General features: G+C 49.0%; 1 protein-coding gene across 1 annotated transcript in view; it reads left to right on the forward strand.

Moving 5' to 3' along the window:
- The window catches only part of LOC144141338 (acetylcholinesterase-like), a 77,739-nt gene that overhangs the window by 34,036 nt on the left and 24,823 nt on the right, over window positions 1–18,880 (forward strand). The window contains exon 3 of the mRNA XM_077672932.1: window positions 13,748–14,041. Coding sequence (XP_077529058.1) covers window positions 13,748–14,041 — 294 coding nt within the window. The remainder of the gene's footprint in view (window positions 1–13,747; window positions 14,042–18,880) is intronic.

Raw genomic sequence — 18,880 nt, forward strand, 5'->3', positions numbered from 1 at the left:
TCGGTTCCGCTGTTTAAAAGAAGCAAGGCAGATAGAAACAAATAAATGGAGAGAAAAAAAGGAAGCCAAAACGTCGTTAGGGATGCCACGGCAGAGAAAATCGACATCAGAAAGGAAAATTTCTACAATAATTATAAGGGCAGTGCCTTGCAATTTCAGTCTAGAGCAGGTTGCTTTAGAATTAAGAGCTTTGTGGGTAAGCATACACAAAATGATGGACTATGCGTGCTCGGCGGAAAAGAAACATAGACTATGCGGCACATGAGCTATATGAGCAAAATATTCGGCTTCCCGAAGCGGCTTCCCGATTTAAGGGTACCATAGAGATGAGAGTAACTTCAAGGCTATCGAGGCGTCTAAAAGAAGATTAAAGCGCCGGCGGAAGAAAAGCGGAGAGGGGAATATTTTCTAGGGCAGGTAACCCCTGTAATTGACCAAATTAATTTTGAGCCTGCCCTTAGAAGTAGAAGAGAAGTAGAAGAGTAGAAGTAGAAGTAGAAGTAGAAGTAGAAGAGCACAGTTAGATATATTAGATTATATGCTATGATGACATGTCATATCCAGCTACAAAGGGGATACCATTATCAATCATTAATCATCATCAAGCCACCCCTCGCCTGGCTACCAAGCATTTCGCAGTCGGCCCAGGCACCGCCCGCCAACAGAAGCCTAACTAATTCTTGCTGATGGTGTGGGGGCATGCGAGTTACGCGATCAGGCGTAACGTGGGCAGCAACGAGAACAAAAATTATACTCTTTGGCCCTGCTCTTTTTAGACTGTACCAGACCAACTGTTTTAAAAGTTTGTTGGAAAGGCTTTTGGGAAAAAGAGTCACAGCTATTTTCTGTGACCAGACACCTCCCGTAGATGCTAGTGGGTTGAAAGGGGACAGGCATACTACGACATTTACTTCTCTGTGAGCTAATCTTGACAAGCAAATGAAGGTCGGCGCAATGAGACACTCGTCTTAGTGGCGAATTTCATATAATTTTTTGCTGGGAGAGGCGAAACACGAGCCACAGCCGTTTTATGTAACCACACTCCTTCCATAGACGCCATGTAGACTAGAACTCTGTAACGTCTACAACTGAACCGTGAGAAGTGAAACTCGAAGTAGCAATAGAGCGGCGACTTTCATGTGATTGCTTTCGGTTCATACAAGAAAAGTCACAGCGTGTTCTCCTGAGAGAATTTGCGATAGAGTTTACTTTTACAAGGCTGGGAAGTTGGGCGAGCTGGTCCTACAGCATTGTGACGACGCGGGGCTCGTCCTGTCCAATTTCTCCTTCCTGTGTGTTTGTCAAGCCGCGCTGTATCGCCACCAAAGTTGGCTTTGGTGCAAGGCGCTTTTTTGCACTAGGAGAACAAAAAAATTCGCTCCCCGCAGGGGGAACTTGCGTACTAAAGGTGTTTTGGTGAGTAGCGCCACCACGGTCCCGAACTCCGCAGGGGTGCCTACTGCCATAGGCACTTGGTGTCTTGCAACACCACGGACCCGAGCACACGTGGGTTGGACCCACCCACGTCCCGGCTGTGCGTGGCTTTGCCGTGTACGGGGAAAAGGGGAACCTGGTGGCTGAGCCAAATTTGGGGTTGTTTTGGACCTTCACGGCCCCTAGCAGCGGCAACGCGCCACTTCGGCCCGCGTTTCTCGCAGACGGTACCCCCGGTCTGACCCGCCCGGGGGGAATCAGGCAGTCGCCTTTTCCTCTCTTCCTCTCTACTCTTTCACTTTCCTATCTCCTCTCCTACCCCTGCCCTATCATCTCTTTCCTTCCTCATTTCTACATTTTTCCTGGCGGCAAGGGTTAACCCTGTGCAAGGATATCAACCTTGGTACCAAGTATAGGGTTATAGAGGCAGGGTGACGGTTAGCGTGTACTTTAACGTCACGTTCCCTTGTTGGGCGAAGACGAAGAGTTAGCTGAGCTTAGTTCGATCATCTCTTTGTTATTTTCGTCTTTCTGGGCATTTGTTGAGCCTGTCATCAAGTTACGCAGTATTTCAAGTGTCGGATATGCTCCCTGCGACGGGTGCAGCTTGGTGTTTGGCGCCCTCAACGTCGCTCATGGAACAACCGCCGAGTGAACCGCCAGGCCCAAGCATGGAGCCGGGTTCCCCTGCCGCTTCGCTGTTCGCAGCCTCTTCAGAACCACCTGCAGTTACAACAAGCCCCTGCAGACCCCATCTTGGGTCGTCGATTCACCCGGGACAAATGAGTCCTGTGATGATTACCGCTGATCAGCCTCTGCCGGACGACACGGACGACATGTCAGAACTCACCGACTCTTCTTCCGAAACTGTCATTTGCGTTAATGACTCCACTCCGGTAGCAAAGGAAACTGAGCCATTTCAGCCTGTGCAACCCCTGAGGCACTGTCGTGCCTCGAAACACTCATACAGGCCTCTTGATCTCAACACGATCCCGAGCTTCTTGAGACATGGCGTCGTCGTTGTCATAAAGCCAGTTGATGCATCCAGAATCATTACGCGCTACAATCCCCTTGCTGTCAAAGACTGGCTCCAAATGAAAAGCTGCAACTGCGTCCAAACTACCGCCTCAACCTTCTCGCAATAGATACACGCACTGCCGACGCCACCGATCGTCTGTTGAAAATCTCTTCTATTGGTGGTGTTACCGCGAAGGCATATGAGCCACGGCCCAGCAACTGCGGCAAGGGTTGTAATCAGGGGTGTTGCCAAGGGCCTCTCCGATCCTGAAATCCTCGCCGCGTTGCGCCTCAGAGTGCCAGTTCAGTCGGCCCGAAGACTAGTCAAGGCTTTAAAGAGCGTCCAAACCGTTTTCTCTACAGAAACTATACCCGACCACGTCGTCATCGGTTACACGCGCTATCGTCTGTATGACTACGTGGAAACACCTCGGCAATGAAAAAAATGCCAGCGTTTCGGACACGTGGCGGAAGTTTGCAAATTCTCGCTTTGCTGTTCCAAGTGCGGTGGCAGTCATGATAGTGCGTCCTGTTCTGCTGACAAGCTAAAATGCCCTAACTGCATCAAAAGCCACGAATCTACATTTCTTCACAGCTCCGTCCGCCGTGATCAGAAGGCGATTTTGAAACTCAGGACCGCAAACCATGTTGAGTACAAGTCAGCAAAATCCGCCCTACTAGAGCGGCGTCACGCTGGGCGCAAAAACTCGGAAAAGTTAGAACAGCCACCTGCGGGTCTCATCTCCACCAACGTCGATGAGGACTTCCCGGCTCTACCGGTCCTGCGGCGCGAGCCGCAGCAGCAGCATTCTGCTGCAGAAGCTCTGCCAGAGCGGGATCCAAGAGAAACCCCCGCGTCTTCTTCAAAAGATGCGTCATCGTCTGCATCGACAGCAGCGCCTCATCCGCCACCAGTCAAGACTCCTACTCCAGCTGCACGGTCTTCAAAATCTACCCGTCGGACGTCTATGCCAGCGCAGCGTCCAGTTGACGGAAGTACCGAGGGCTGGTGTGCTGTGCTGTCCTCTCTTGCAGAGGCTGTTCGCGTCTTCCTCGCCCCTCCGACGTCTCCCGTAGCCGCGGCGCTCTTGACTCTCCTGAACTGTCTCTCCTTTCCTTGAACAATGGCGGTAGCTGCTATGACTCGTGTGGTGACAGCCCTCAGAGTTAACGGAATTCGTGACAAAGCGACAGTTTTCCAGTGGAATGCCTGCCGACTCAAACAACGCCTCTCTGATCTACATAAACTCGCTCTAAAGCACCAATTTCCCGTGATTGCTATTTCGGAATCAAGAATGCCGTACGATATACGCCTTTTCGGGTACACAGTTGTGCAGTCGAAAACTGGTGTAGAAATATCAAGAGTTTTAGTGGCCCTGAGAAACGACCTCACCTCACTGGTGCATAGCTTACCACCAGACGTATCGAATGAATACGTGGCAGCAACTGTGCGGGGCGCAGGTCTATTATTCACAATAATTGCTGCTTACATTCCGCCTGGCGTGGCATTAAATACAAACCGCCTAGAAGGCATCGTCAGCGCCACACCAGTCCCGCACATTTTGACTGGAGATTTTAACTCTGACCACCCCTCCTGGGGCAGTATAAAATGACTGTCGAAGGGCGGCGCCTCCTTGACACTGCTCAAAGGAATGGCATGTATGTTGTCAACAGTGAAGAGCCGACTTTCTTCCGGGCAAGGTATCAAGCGCCCTTGACGTCACGGTCGTCTCATCGCAACCTATTGCTAGGACGAGCTGGACAGCGGATATTGAAGGACATGGTAGTGATCACGTGCCGACCTAAATTTCAGTGGATGGTCTTACGGGTATCCGCGAACAGCGTGTAATTCGCTGTTCAAATTGGGAAGCATTTACAACTGCGATGGAGGAGTGTGCATACTCAGTGAGTTCATATGACTCCTTCGTGGATACAATGTCAAGAGCTCATAAGTCCAGCACCGAAGTGATGAGATTGCCCCCCAAATACAGCACTGCTGACGCAGAGTTTGAAAGGCTTCGAGCAGTGCGTCGACGAGCCGAAAGACAAGCCCGTCGGACGCTAGCGTCTGAGGATATCCGAGCTTCCAGGCGTGCTCAGAGGGCGGTCCAGAGGCATATGGCCAAGTTTTCCAAGCGCGAATGGGAGTCCTGTTCGAAGTTGGACCCGAGGAAGCCCCTCTCCAGAATATGGCGCCTGGTTCGAAGCCTGCGGGCCCCACCAAGTCAACTGCACCCCTTTAGCTCAATTGCTCTCAGCACAAACACGACTGACCTATCCGTCGCCAACGCCATCAGTAAGAAAATTACCACGGCGCCGACACCTGTACCACCATCATCTTCGCCCCCAGATCGAAGTTTCCCCTAGATGTCGTCAGCCATGGAGGTTCCATTCTCAATGGCAGAACTGCTGGCTGCACTGGCCTCCATCAAAAAATACACGTGCCCAGGTCCGGATGACGTCAGCTATACAACCCTTTCGCATTTAGGCGAAAAGGGGGAAAGGATGCCTTCTAAACGTTTTTAACCGCTCATGTGAGACCGGCCGACTAGAGCCGAAATGGAAACACGCCCGCATTGCGCCAGTTCTAAAGCCAGGGGAAATTGCAACGGCCATAGAGTCTTACCGTCTTATAGCCCTCCTGAACTGTGTCGACAAACTGATGGAGAAGATGGTGCTGTATCGCTTTGACTGGGATTTGACAGTCAGAAATGTATACCCGCCACAGATGTCTCGCTTGCGCAAGGGCCCTAGCAGCATCGATAATGCCATTGACCGTGCAACCAGCATAAAACAAGCTAAATAACGGCGGAACATCATCATTGCCGTGTTCCTGGACATCAAATCAGCCTATGACTGCGTAGCGCATGATGCTATTCGCTCGGCGATGAAGTCTTCAGGAATAGGAGGCCGCATGTATGCACGGCTATCAGACTATCTCTACTATAGGTATGTATACATGTCAACACACAGCGGCGACTCAGCACTGTACAGAGTGACTCGAGGTGTTCCCCAGGGCGGGGTGATAAGCCCCACGCTGTTCTTCATCTCTATTTTAGGCCTGGAAAAATGCTTGCTGCAGTCGGTTGAAATCTTCTTGTACGCGGACGACATCTGCATATGGCCGTAATAGACGGGTGCTACGGTCGAGGCTTCAGCGAGCAATCAACTCCATTGCATCGTTCTTTGAAGCACGAGGAATGGAAATTTCGGCAAGCAAATGTGCTGCGTTGGATTTTACGAAGCGGGACCTCACGCACTACCGGCTCACTGTTAGCGGCACTGACATCCCATACTTTTCCAGCTATAGGTTTCTGGGGGTGACATTCAACAGTTCACTCACCTGGTCAGCTCATGTCCGCCATCTCAAGGAGAAGTTAACATCAATCGCCCGTATATTCAGTATGCTCTCCAGAAACTCCGGTGGTTGCTCCGTTAACTCTCTCCTTCGGCTCTACGAAGCGCTCTGCGTTGGCCATCGCTACAGCATCGCCATTTTGGCCCCTCTTTCTAAAGGAACTATCAAAGCTATAGAGTCCATGCAAGCACAGATCTTGAGGACTTGCATTGGTGTTCCGAAAACTACCTCTACTGTTGGAACATTGACAGAATACCGACGTCTGTCACCCGTGGCTCTCGGCACGCAGGAGCTTCTCCGCGTGCGACTGCGTATTGTGGCTAGGCAATGTGACCACCCTTTAGCGCCAAGTTCGGTCTCTGAAGTGTGCGACTTCCTGCCGCAGCATTACCAGCCGCCATCACTTCATCTCCACCCGCCCTGGATGTTCCCGCCCATGAAAATAATCACCACGGTGGCCGGAATTACACGCAAGGAGCATATTCCACCTGCCGCTCTACGGTTTTTTTGCTCTTGAATATGTCTACAACACACATGGAGGTCATACACATCTGTACACTGATGGATCGGTGTCATTCACATCATCCACTGTCGCATTCTGGATACCTTCGCCTCGCACCACCCTCAGTACCATGCTCAGCCAAAAAACATCATCTACGGCTGCCGAACTTGCAGCTCTGCGGATGGCCTTGGCTCACATCGTCGAGCAGCCGGCCCGCGTGTGGGCCATCTTCACGGACTCTCGGGCTGCACTGCAATGTCTGGCGTCTTTCCCCAAAGATCAGCTTGTGCTTGATGTACAAGCCTTACATCATCAAGCTCTGCAAGCGCACCTTCAAATAGTACTTCAGTGGCTCCCTGCCCATTGCGGTATAACTGGAAATGTGAAGGCGGACGTTGCAGCATCCACAGCGCGGATGAAAAATTCCGGTGCCATTTTCTCGCAAAGATGCTTCAGCCCTGGCATCCACTGTGGCATGGAGCATGCAGCGATCGCTTTTGGCAGACGCATCCCGCCATTACACACCCCTCTACTCTATCGTCCCGCATTGTAATTTTAAGATGCCACCTGGACTATCCAAGCATGATGAAGCAGTACTGCACCGCATGCGGTTGAACGTCGCCTACACGCGTTACTACTGCTACAAAATCAACCAGTCCTCCTCGCCTCTGTGCCCGCAGTGTGGTGTGCGTGAAGACCTCCAACACCTAATATGTGACTGTGTGCGCTTTACTACACAAGGAATGTCTCTCGCAATGTCCCTGGGCCGGCCGCTCTCCGCAAAACTAGAACTGAGGGACGTATTAGGTCCTTAGAATTCTTCCAAACGCGTCGCTCGTGCAACAAAAGCCTTATTGGCATACCTAAAAGACACGGGTCTTGATGAGACTTTGTAATTAGTTAAAATCATATGTATTCCTCTTCATCATTATAATCATCATCGTCATCGCATTAATCTGGCGTAGCAAGCCAGGCATCTTAGCTCAGCTGACATCGCCAGTTCTCATTAAAGATCGTTCTCTCTCTCTCTCCCTTGTGGTGGGCGACCGGCTCTGCCGCCGAATTGATTCCATGTTCATATGGCTTTTTCTATTCCCCCCCCGAAAAAAAACTGACCCGCCTTCTCGAAGGGGCCGCACCGAGGTAACACAACTGAAACCAGTCTCCCAAACTGAAACTTTCACAAAATACCTTGTTATCCACTCCGAAGACGAAAATGCACCACTTGCTAAAAAAATCTGTCTTCCTCATTGCAAAGTCCCTTGAAAGCGTTGTCAGCCGGGATTACCAAGCAAAGAAACTAGGCTCTGGTAATCTGCTGGTAGAAGTGCAACGAAAGAACCAAAGTAAGAACCTACTAAAACAGGACACCCTGGCTGAACTCAAAGTAATGGTCACACCACATCGTAGCCTGAATACAACGCAAGGCGGTGTCTCTGAGAGGGAACTGCTTCACGAGAGAGATGAGGATTTGCTTGAAGGACTAAAGAACCAGGGCGTCACGGCTCTGCGGCGGATCACCATGCGTCGCGCAAGGTGAGGAAATTCGAACTAAGCATGTTGTTCTGACTTTCAACGGTCCAACGCTTCGTGAATCCGTCCATGCTGTCTTCATATCCTGTCCAGTACGCCCTTACATACCTAGTCCTCGAACGTTTTTCAAGTGCCCAAAGTATGGCAACGAAACTCAGTCTTGTCGTGGCAGCCCCGCCTGTGCACACTGCGCACGTGCTGACCACACCAGTGATGACTGCAAAAAAGAACAAGTCAAATGTCCAAACTGTGTTAACCACACGCTGCGTACTCACGTGCACGTCCCGCATTCAAAAAGAAAAAGAAATAATTCAACTGAAAACCGAACCTTTGCACAAGCACGCCTGAAGCGTGTCCTGCTTTCAGGCAGAAGTTACGCAGACGCTGCTCGCCGGGGGTGGAGCGTCGTCTGGTGGATGCGGGCACCCAGTGCAACCTGGTCCCGCCACAGCCCCCCGTTCAGCAGCAGAAAGTTGCTCCCGTGGCTTCTGCTGCTACACCCTCCTCCAGTGCTGTGCCTAAGGCCCCCAGCGCAATCACCTGTGCTGCGCCAAAGGCCCCCAGTGCGAGCTCCAGTGCTGCGCCTAAGGCCCCCAGTGCGAGCTCCAGTGCTGCGCCTAAGGCCTGCAGCACGAACTCAAGCACGAGCGCAGTCCAGATGAGTGATCTGGCTCCATCCCGGGCATCTGCAAAACAGCAGAAGGCTGCTCCTGTGGTCACTGCTGTTGCAGCAATGTCCAGTCTGTGACTGCGGCCTCTAGCACAAACAGTGTCTCCTCTGACACTTCTCCTTCGGAAACCTTGGATGAGGCCATGGATGTCTCTCCGAGTACACCTGCTCCTGAAACACAACAAAAGCGCCGCAGTTCCGCTGGTCGTGGTAAATCAAACAAATCTTACTCGGCGACCTAGGTAAACTATTCAAAGGGCGCCAGAAACACAACTCCTTCTGTAATGGCTTTTTTAATGGAAAAAGAACATCTCATGATCTGTATTTCTCTTCTCTTGGTATTTATAGCTGCTGAAAGTATTATCCAGTGGAATTGTAGGGGGCTTTAAAACGGCCTTGACGATATATATGATATACTCTCAAATCACAAACCAAAAATACTGTGCCTCCAAGAAACACACCTACGCCCATCTCAGACAAACTTTAACACAATACACTATATTCCGTAAAGACATACTGAACTATCACCAGCCGTCTGGTGGCGTGGCAATGTGGCAATGATAGTACAAAAATCTGTTGCTTGTCAACACCTGCACCTACAAACTTCACTTGAAGCAGTTGCCGTTACAGCCATAATTTTTGATAGACTAATAAGTGTGTTCTCTTTATAGTCCACTGGACTATCGCCTATCCAGCGTCGAATTCGAAAACTTCACCAATGAGCTACCTGAACCCTACCTAATAATTGGGGATTTTAATGCTGTTAACCTTATCTGGGGATCTGCGCGAGCTGACGCACGTGGGGGGCTTATTTAAAAGTTCATCACATCATCCGGAAGTTGCATCTTTAATAAGAAAAATCCAACATACTAGAACACAGCCCACAACACCTATTCTGCAATAGACCTGGCAATTGGCTCCGCAGTTTTACTGCCCACCTCTGAGTGGAAAGTAATTAACAACCCCTATGGAAGCGACCATTTTCTCGTGAAACTACTAGCTATAAGCAATAACTCCCAAGTCACCGACTCACTTCGAACTTTTAAACAACATGCAGCTGACTGGAAAATATTCAAAGAGCTTTCCAGAGTAACGCCTTCGCTAATAAGTCATTTAGATGTTGAAGCAGCAAGTACACTTATTACAGCCCATATTCTTGACTGTGTTCAAAAAAGCATTCCAGAGACTTCTCTTAAAACCCTCCCCAAACCTAGACCATGGTGGAATGAGGAGTGCAAGCGTGCCCGTTCCGAACACAAGAAAGCATGGGCGCTCTTACGCCGCTATCCTACGGCAGACAACCTGCTCAAGGTTAAACGGGCAAAAGCCAAAGAAAAGTGGACACGGCCCTTAGCAAAACGAAAGTTCGACAAGGTTTATATCGTCTATCCACTCTTACACAGACTCTTGCAAAGTATGGAGTAGAATAAAGAAACTAAAAGGCTACAAGACCAACCCTATTCCCCTTGTAAGTAGTGTGGGTAACACAATAAAAGACCAAGCAGACGCTCTCGGCAAACATTTTGAACACGTATTCAGTTCCACCCATTACACACAAACATTTTTACACCACAAGAAAGTAGCTGAGCGCCAGACCCTTTGTGCGAACATACGCTCAAATGAGGGATACAATGCCCCATTTACGATGCCCGAACTTATTACTGCACTGTCCACATGTGGTAAGTCAGCCCCTGGAGTTTACAGAATGAGGTATGAGATGATCAGGCACTTACACAATGACACACTTTAGACAATACTCTCTCTCTTTAACAAAATATTGTAGGAAGGCCGCTTTCTAAGAGCATGGAAAGAGGCAATCGTTGTACCTATTCTAAAAGAAGGGAAAAAACCCTGTTTTGCTGCTAGTTACAGGCCTATTGCCCTGACCAGCTGTTTATGTAAGCTCTTGGAATAAATGATAAACCGGATACTTTTTTTTTTACTTTCTGAAGTTTCACGGTGTTCTAGACAAAAATCAGGCAGGGTGTAGGTCTAGGAGTTCAACTACAGATAATCTGGCTGCGCTTGAATTATATGTTAAAGACGCTTTTGTCCATAAACAGCACTGCTTCTCTGTGTTCTTTGACATGGAGAAAGCGTACGATGGAACGTGGCGATGTGGTATTATATTCGACTTGCAGTCGTTTGGCCTTAGTGGCAATTTACTCAATGTTATTAAAGATAATTTGTCTGATCGCACATTTCGTGTCCGTGTGGGGACTGCCCTGTCTAGAACATTTGTTCAAGAAAATTGGGTATCCCAGGGAGGAGTGCTGAGCTGTGCGCTGTTCATTGTTAAAATGAGTTCTCCTAAAACTCTGCTCTCTCGAACTGTTTCATACTCTGCCTACGTTGACGATATCCAAGTCAGCTTTAAATCGTGTAGAATATCGATATGTGAACGTCGAATCCAATTAAGTGTCAACGGGCTGGTTACATGGGCTGAAAAAAAAATGGGTTTCAGTTTAACGCTGACAAAAGTGCTGTTGTGGTCTTCTCTAGGATGCGCGGTGTTCAACCTCTTCCTTGTATCACGTTAGAAGGTCAGCCCATACCAGTGAAAAAGAAACACAGGTTTCTAGGTATTTGCTCGACCACAAGCTCACATTCATACTACACATTAAATACGAAAAGTAAAATTCCTGAAAACAATGACCATTTTAAAGGTACTATCTCATGAGTCCTGGGGAACGTACACAAAATGTCTGCTGGCACTTCTTAATAGTGTTGTTAGGTCAAGAATAGACTGCGCCAGTATTTTATACCAGTCTGCAACCGAAACAGCATTCAAAATGTTGGACCCAGTATACAACTTTGGGCTTCGCTTGGCCACAGGTGCATATCGAACAAGTCCTGATCCATCCCTTCATGTCGAATCACATCAGTGGTCTCTAGGGTACCAGCGTGCCTACACTGCTCTGATGTATGCTGCAAAGATCACTTCTTCGAAGGAACACCCTCTGAATACCATAATGAAAAATAACACAACTGATGATCTCTATGAAAAACGACCATCCATAGCTCCACCTTTTTCACTGGCAGTGTCACACCTCGTCAGAGAGTTCCAATTTCCTCTTACTGATGTCTACGGTACCTGAATTTATGGTCCGTGGTCGCTCCGTGGGACACCTTCCCAATTCACTGGGACATGTCCTTTAGAGAAATGCAAAAGAAAAATGTACCAAACTTTGTCATCACTCAACATTTTCTGCTCATCCGTGACAAATACAGGCAGCTGAATTTTACACAGATGCTTCAAAAACTACCACAGCCGTATCCTGTGATGCAAATGGCCCCCTACTTAATATGTCCAAAACAATGAACAGGAACACAAGTATATTCACTGCAGAGGCATATGGTATGGTATGGTATGGTATGGTATGGCTTTGAACCACATTCTTCAAAACAAAATTAAGAACTCAGTTATGTACACAGACTCTCTGAGTGTCATCTCAAATCTTTCATCTCGGAAGATCAGTAGACACCCCACTTTTAATTGTGCTTTAATAGCTCTCTACTCGGCTTATGGCCTGAAACTCGTTGTCACAGTCTGCTGGGTTTCTGGCCACTGCGGCATTGCTGGAAATGAAGCTGCTGACTGTAGTGCTGCACCTGCCGCCCTTCGAAGCAGCATAGACATAAATGAGGTCCTATATCGAGATCTGAAACCTTTTGTGAAAAGGAAGCTGCGGGACCACTAGCATCAACAATGGGACAGAGAAGTACTACATGGGGGTATGGGGAAACACTTGCATTCAATTCATCGGCTCTACCTCGCGCCATATCCCATTGGAATGAACTTCCGAACGCTATCGCTTCTATAACAAACCATGACAAATTTCGGGAACAACTAAATGCGCATTTTTCCTAATCTTTTTACTTCACATGTGTGCTTCCCACATACTCGATAACCATGCTTTCTATCTCTGTTTACACATTCCTTGAATTTTTCTTTTGATTTGAGTATTTATGAATTTTTGAGGGTACCTTTTCATTAAAAATGTATAATGATGTCCTGTTAATCTTGTTTATATTTTCCTTTTAGAATGTGTTGGCTATATGCCCCAAGTTCCGCTTTTCTGTATGCCCCCCTTACCCTATGCTCCACCTGGAGCCTGTAAGGTTTTTATAAATATAGTTAAACCCAAAATAGAAAAGCCTCCTGCTGAAAAACATGACAGATTTGTAGAGGTAGCATTATGCAGATACACTCATCACAGACTCACACCTTTTACAGACGGAAACAAGCCGCACTGTCATCAGTGGCGGGGCAGCTCTCCTTTCTTCATATACTTATTGAATGCGAGATGTGTGACATAGAAAACGTCACTTTAATGAAATATACGCTCATTACATACTCTTGCACCCTTCATTATTTTTATCAGATAGTCCCATGTTTTCTTACAGAAGAGTCTTTAATTACCTTGCGGATGTTGACTTCTTAAAGTACATATCATACTCCCCATGACCTCACTTGTCCTCATGTTCCGTCACGAAACAATGGCGGTATCGTGGGGTTTTTAACACCTTGCATGCCAATATTTCTTACTTTTTAATTATGGCCCTATACACCAACTTCCATAGTTTAATTTTAATGTAGTGGATTTTTACAGATCCCATTTTAATATCACCTCATAGCATTCCATCATTGTTATGGCGCTCTTTGCCCTGGTCTGCCTCGCGCCATAAAACCCTAAATAATTATCATCATCATCATCATAAAAATTGTGTGGATTCCGATGCTAACTAATGCGAAATTTGAGCGCAGCTGTTAAGGTGTTTCGACTTTGCAAAACGTGTTGAGGCTAAGGATTTCAGACAGACATACATGTACAGTTACAGACAACTTTTATTCTTTTATCCTATGTTTTGTTCCCATACATGGCATAGGTGGACGCGCGCGCTACTCTAGCGCCATCTCGCACTGGGTCGCCGCGCAGCTAGAGCACGTCTCTCGCGCGGCCCCCGCGGCACTCGGCTTCTCTGCTCACCCTTTCGCCGTGCTCTCCTCCCTCGCTTTCCCCCTCGCTCTGTCCTGAGTGTCTTCCTCATTGTCTTGGTGACACCGAGGGACGACGGGGAGGGGCGGCGTGAAACCGTAGGAGCGGCCGCAAAACAGCTGCACGCTAAATGCAGGAAACCCTGGCCATAAAAAACCTTCGCTCGATAACCAAGACCGCGCTTTTACAGGGACAACCTTGCAAGACAGCCTCGCCTTTTCTCTCCCTCGCAGGTGGATCAAGGAGAACATCCACAACTTCGGCGGGGACCCGTCCAGGGTTACGTTGTTCGGGGAGAGCGCGGGCGGCATGAGCGTCCACGCACACGTCCTGTCGCCCATGAGCCGAGGCCTGTTCCGCAGGGCGGTCATGCTAAGCGGCAACATGAAGGCGCTGGACCTGGTGGACGCTGTGCACGAGAGCGTCTCCATGGGCGACGCCGTGGCCGCCATCGTCGGCTGCTCGGACGGGAAGCAGAAGACACTCGTCTCGCATCCGGAGGACGTCGTCAACTGCCTGCGAACGAAGTGAGCCATTCTTCTTATGCTTGTCACCATGCCGTCATTGACAGGGCCGTGAAGACAAAGTGCAACTTTGTACGAGCTCTATTTCAGCCGTGAAAAAAGTTATGAATTACGAAAATTGCACCAACTAGCCCAACAGCACATTTTACTGATGGAAAAAGTTGCCTGAACAAAAACGCAATGTATCAAAACTTGCACATTTTGTGCTGCAGTGACGTTCAGCAGTGACGTATTATGGGCCAGCGACATCGTTATCAGTGTAACAGCAAGTTCGTACTGGAGCGGTAGGTCTAAAGGAACTGGCGGCCCCACTACCGTCGCCAAGTAATGTTTCCACGGCAGCGGCTTAGGTGGGCTTCCGCCAATCGCACAAACATGATCCTGTGACGTCATAAAGACGTCGCCAGAAAGTGGCTGGGAAGTTGCCACTCTCTCATCTGTTCTCCTCAATATCTCTATTATCTGATTCGAAGTTTGCGATAAAATTGGTGTCGTTGTCATGCGGGAGAAAGCAGCCCATGAACCAGACGTGCATGTTGTTTTTACGGCCCATTCAAAGGCTGACACGGGCTCGCTCTTCTTGCGCGTAGCCGATCAACAGATTTCAAACTCTCTTTTGCAAAAAAAAAAAATTGAAGAGGAACAGAGTGATTCCCCCGCGTTATCTTAAACAAGGGCGGCGCTGCTTCTATTCTAGACGGTATGTAATGAGGACGCAGCTGATCTTGCTTCGCGAGAAAGCGCCACTCCGCAGTCAGGGTAGCTTAGCTGGAACGAAACATATACAGAACCTTATCGGGGGAGAAATGGCGCAAGGACGCGCAAGAAAGGAAGGAAAATTGTGGTTGATCCCTCTTTCACAGAAATCGGTAAAACACGAAAGTGAAAGGGGCCTTCACAGGAGCAGCTGCATGTTAAAGGAATCCTTCATGTGGGAAGAGTTCGCGAGCCTGACCCCGCCATACAAAGTGAGGCCGACACGCAAGAAACAAACAAAAAAAACGAACCGGTTTAACCCGGGACAACAAAACAAAAAATGAGATGCACAGTAACAGCAGCTCGGAACACGTAACGGTTAGGGAACAACGCAACAGCGGAGGATGCCTCAATTCACGCGCGTTCGCAGTACACGAAGTAGTAGTAGTAGTAGAACTTAGATTGTGAGAAGAAAGGGGAAGGGGACGGGGGTGAAAAGTTGAGAGGGAGTTCATGGGTGGGGCCCGACGTCCAGGGCTCCAGATGCAACGGCTCCCACCTTGGCTCTCTGGATCAGACGTAGCTGATCTTCGAGAGATGAGCTGGTCAGGGCTGCCTCCCATGTCTTGATAGGATTAATCTGTATACTATTGTTTTCCTGGTGCCAGATGCGCGGGCACGCCCAGGTTGCGTGAAATAGCGCGAGGGAATTGGGGAACATTTTTGCCAGTCGTGATTTATGTGGGTACGTGTTTGTTTGTATTTGCCTCAGGATTTGAGCTTCTGTAGCATTAATGCGGTGGCACCGAGGCCCCAACTGTCGGCGCTCATCAGCGTCATGATGCGCTACTTCGCTTCGGCGCTCCTAGATTGCAGCACCGTCTTTTTGAGTCATAGCGAAGGACATATGACGCTTCCATAGAGCAGCTCACGTCGTTGTTCATATACGCAGTCAGCAGTGCGCCACGTACCTCCCATTGTAGAGAGAGGCCTGAAGTTCGTGGGCTTGAATCCAGGAGCCGCCACGTCAGTGGCCCTTTTTGTGGTGAAGTCACTTTCGTGACGGATATGACGTCAGTGAGATCGTTGTGTACCCGGGCATAAAACACTTTTGTGCTAAAAGGCTTAACGGGCGCTGACTAACGACTGGACGTACTTTATTGCGTTTAGCAATATATACAAAGACACAAGTGGCGTCACAACTCTACAATAAAGAAAAGGAAAAGAAAACAGGCAAATAATGAACTATGTACACAAGGCTAAGTTGTGTACACAAATACACAAGTGCACAAAGGGTCGCATGGACTCAAGAAGATCGGCCAGAAGGCGGGAGTAAGGACCGTGTTTTGCGCACCCAACAAGAGTGGGAGAGTGTGCAAAGCTGAGAACGACGTGACGCCACCGAAGGCGGCATGCGGGATAAAACGTGCCACTCACTTCCTTCCCTGTCGCGACAGCATAGTCTACGAGATCCCCCTCAGGTGCGGGGCAGTGTACGTTGGACAAACGGGGACATGTGTTAACGAACGCTTAACGGAGCACGCGTATGCCCTTCATGTGTCGGCACCGGCAGCCACCTTGCAAGACTCGTGGGTGCACCGCACCTCTTTTTGAAAGCACAAAGGTTCTTAAAGGCCAACTGCGCTCAGAATTCCGACAACGCAGAAATAATGTCATTAATTGTACACATGAAAAGACTGCGAAATGCACAATACTGCATTTCAAACATGAACGCGCGCGACGCAAACGGCTCGTGAAGATGGGAGTTTTTTGGGAACCGAAACTGAAAAAAAGGCTGCTGTTACCGGCCGCAGTACGTGACGTTAGGGGATGGAACGGAAGCGAAAGCGGCTGCGCCAGGACCGACGGCAACTCACGGCAGCCTCCATAGCGTCGCGTGATAGCGTCGCTTTTCGAATTGTTTTAGATGCTACTGCATCTCATTCACTCACCTTGTCCTTCCATACGGCGTTGTTGTTGTCCGTCCACACCCCTCCCCCATTCTCCTCGCCGCGCGAGCTGCGCTCTCCGCCGCTCATTGAATGTACCCTACCGGATCTCGGGCTTTCCTTAGCCCCTAACAAAACCGAATTTCTGTTAGTTTTTGGCCGCAACCCAGCTCCTGACTTTATTCCGCCTTGCATCATCGTTGGCACCACACCTGTCACCGCCAAACTCGACCACATTCGCCTACTAGGCATCCCCGTCGGTTACAAAAGTAGCCCGACTATATGGCTGAACCAATTAAAACAGAAATGGAATTCGACTCAACATGCCATACGAAGACTATCTAATAAGCATGGAGGAGCAAAGCAAAAAGCAGTGCAGACACTTGCCCGCGCCGTTGCAGTGGGTATTCTTACATATGGAGCCCAATCTTACACATTGAATTGTGCCCAACGACGCGCTCTTAATGTCCTTCACAATGCGACTCTTCGTACAATCACTGGCTTACCACGCCATACCAAAATCTCTAACCTCCAATCTGCGGCTGCCCTTCCACCAATTGAAAAAATTATTCAAGAGCAAACCGACCAATACAACTTCAAACGGAAACTTACCCATCAAGGTGCCATACTCACGGCCTGGGATAAGCAAGATCACATCCCCTTACCTGATTTCCCGATACCTATTCCTCCGTGGCAACGAACTCTCCTGACCGAACCAACAACAACTCACCCCATCACCCGCGCAACGGCCATTCCTAGACAAAAACGTTGTCAGAGGCTATTCAGCGCAAAACAACCCGACGAAATCGACATTTATACAGATGCCAGCCTGACACCACCAAATGTTGGAACTGCCTGGGTTTCCCCAGATGACCGAACCATTATAGGAACCCGACACTCCAAAATTCCTGTAACACCCACGGAAGCGGAAGTACTCGCCATTACCCATGCTCTTGACTACCTGATGTACGACTACCATCAACCTATACCAAAAAGATCCGAATATTAACCGATTGCTACGAAGCATTTCAAGAACTTCGACGACCATTTTCAACGCACCCTTCCGTAAACCAAATTATTCGGCAAACAATGACCGTACAACTGCATGACATTCAAGTCCGCATAGACTGGACTCCTGGCCATGATTTGGCGGCACCGGGGAATCAGGCAGCCCACGAAGCTGCGCAGGAGGCTTGCTCTTTCCTATCCTCCGCTGACCTCGCCGTCGCCCAGCCTTCAGACCTTCCGGAATGCTTGGACACGACCGAAAATATCAGCGTACCCCCCACCATTCGCATACACCGGTACAAACACGAAAAGAAACTCCGACTCAAGCAACTTACGCCGAAGGATCACGTTTCCAACAGCCCTTCCCTTACAAGAACCCAAGAAATATTTATTAACAAATTCTATACAGATGCATCATTTTCACCGGAAACAATTCGCAAAATGTACTACCCCCACATCAACCCAAAATGTCCATACTGTCAGCAAGCCGTCACAGCTGATTTGCACCACCTGGTCTGGATATGCCCCAAATTCTCTCGATACCGGAATTTCACTTCCCCAAACCCAGATCCCTCAACCCGTATCGATCCCCTCACATTAGATGAACACACCCTTAACCTTATAATACGGTTCGCCACTAAGAGCGGTCTAGCGCGAGTTATATAGCGATGGCCTACACCAGTGAATGGACCATTCAATGCTGAACAATTGTCCTGTGAAAAACTGATGCCGCCTCCCGAAGACCACGAACTCATACGAGCCCCCTTCAACCATGAATCCTCCCCTCCCAACTCCCCCACAGGGCCTCCGGCCTTCCCTTTTTGAATAAAAGATTTAACAACAACAACACCCCCTCTCCTCTCCGATAGCGAACACTCTCTCGCGAGGGGCATTGGATTGGATTCGAATGGGTTGGCTTGGCTTGGCTTGGCTTGGATTTGGATTGGATTGGATTAAAGTGGATTGTGTTGGATTGTGTTGCGTCATAGCCGCGCCACGTTGCGTCATAGCCGCGGTCGTTCCAGCACCGGCCAAAGAAATAAAGAATACATCATACGCGTTCCTCGCACGTTTCACGCAACTAGAGAATCAACCCAACGGAAACAACAAGTGAACCCCCAAGATGCGTAGCATCTCCGCAGGGTTCCCCTCGTGGGAAGGTGGGGTAATTTTTTGTACAGAATAACTT

This window comes from Haemaphysalis longicornis, unplaced genomic scaffold (genome assembly GCF_048455015.1).
Source record: "Haemaphysalis longicornis isolate Haplotype H1 unplaced genomic scaffold, Haemaphysalis longicornis Haplotype H1 scaffold_6, whole genome shotgun sequence".
In the NCBI taxonomy this organism is placed as follows: Eukaryota; Metazoa; Arthropoda; class Arachnida; order Ixodida; family Ixodidae; genus Haemaphysalis; species Haemaphysalis longicornis.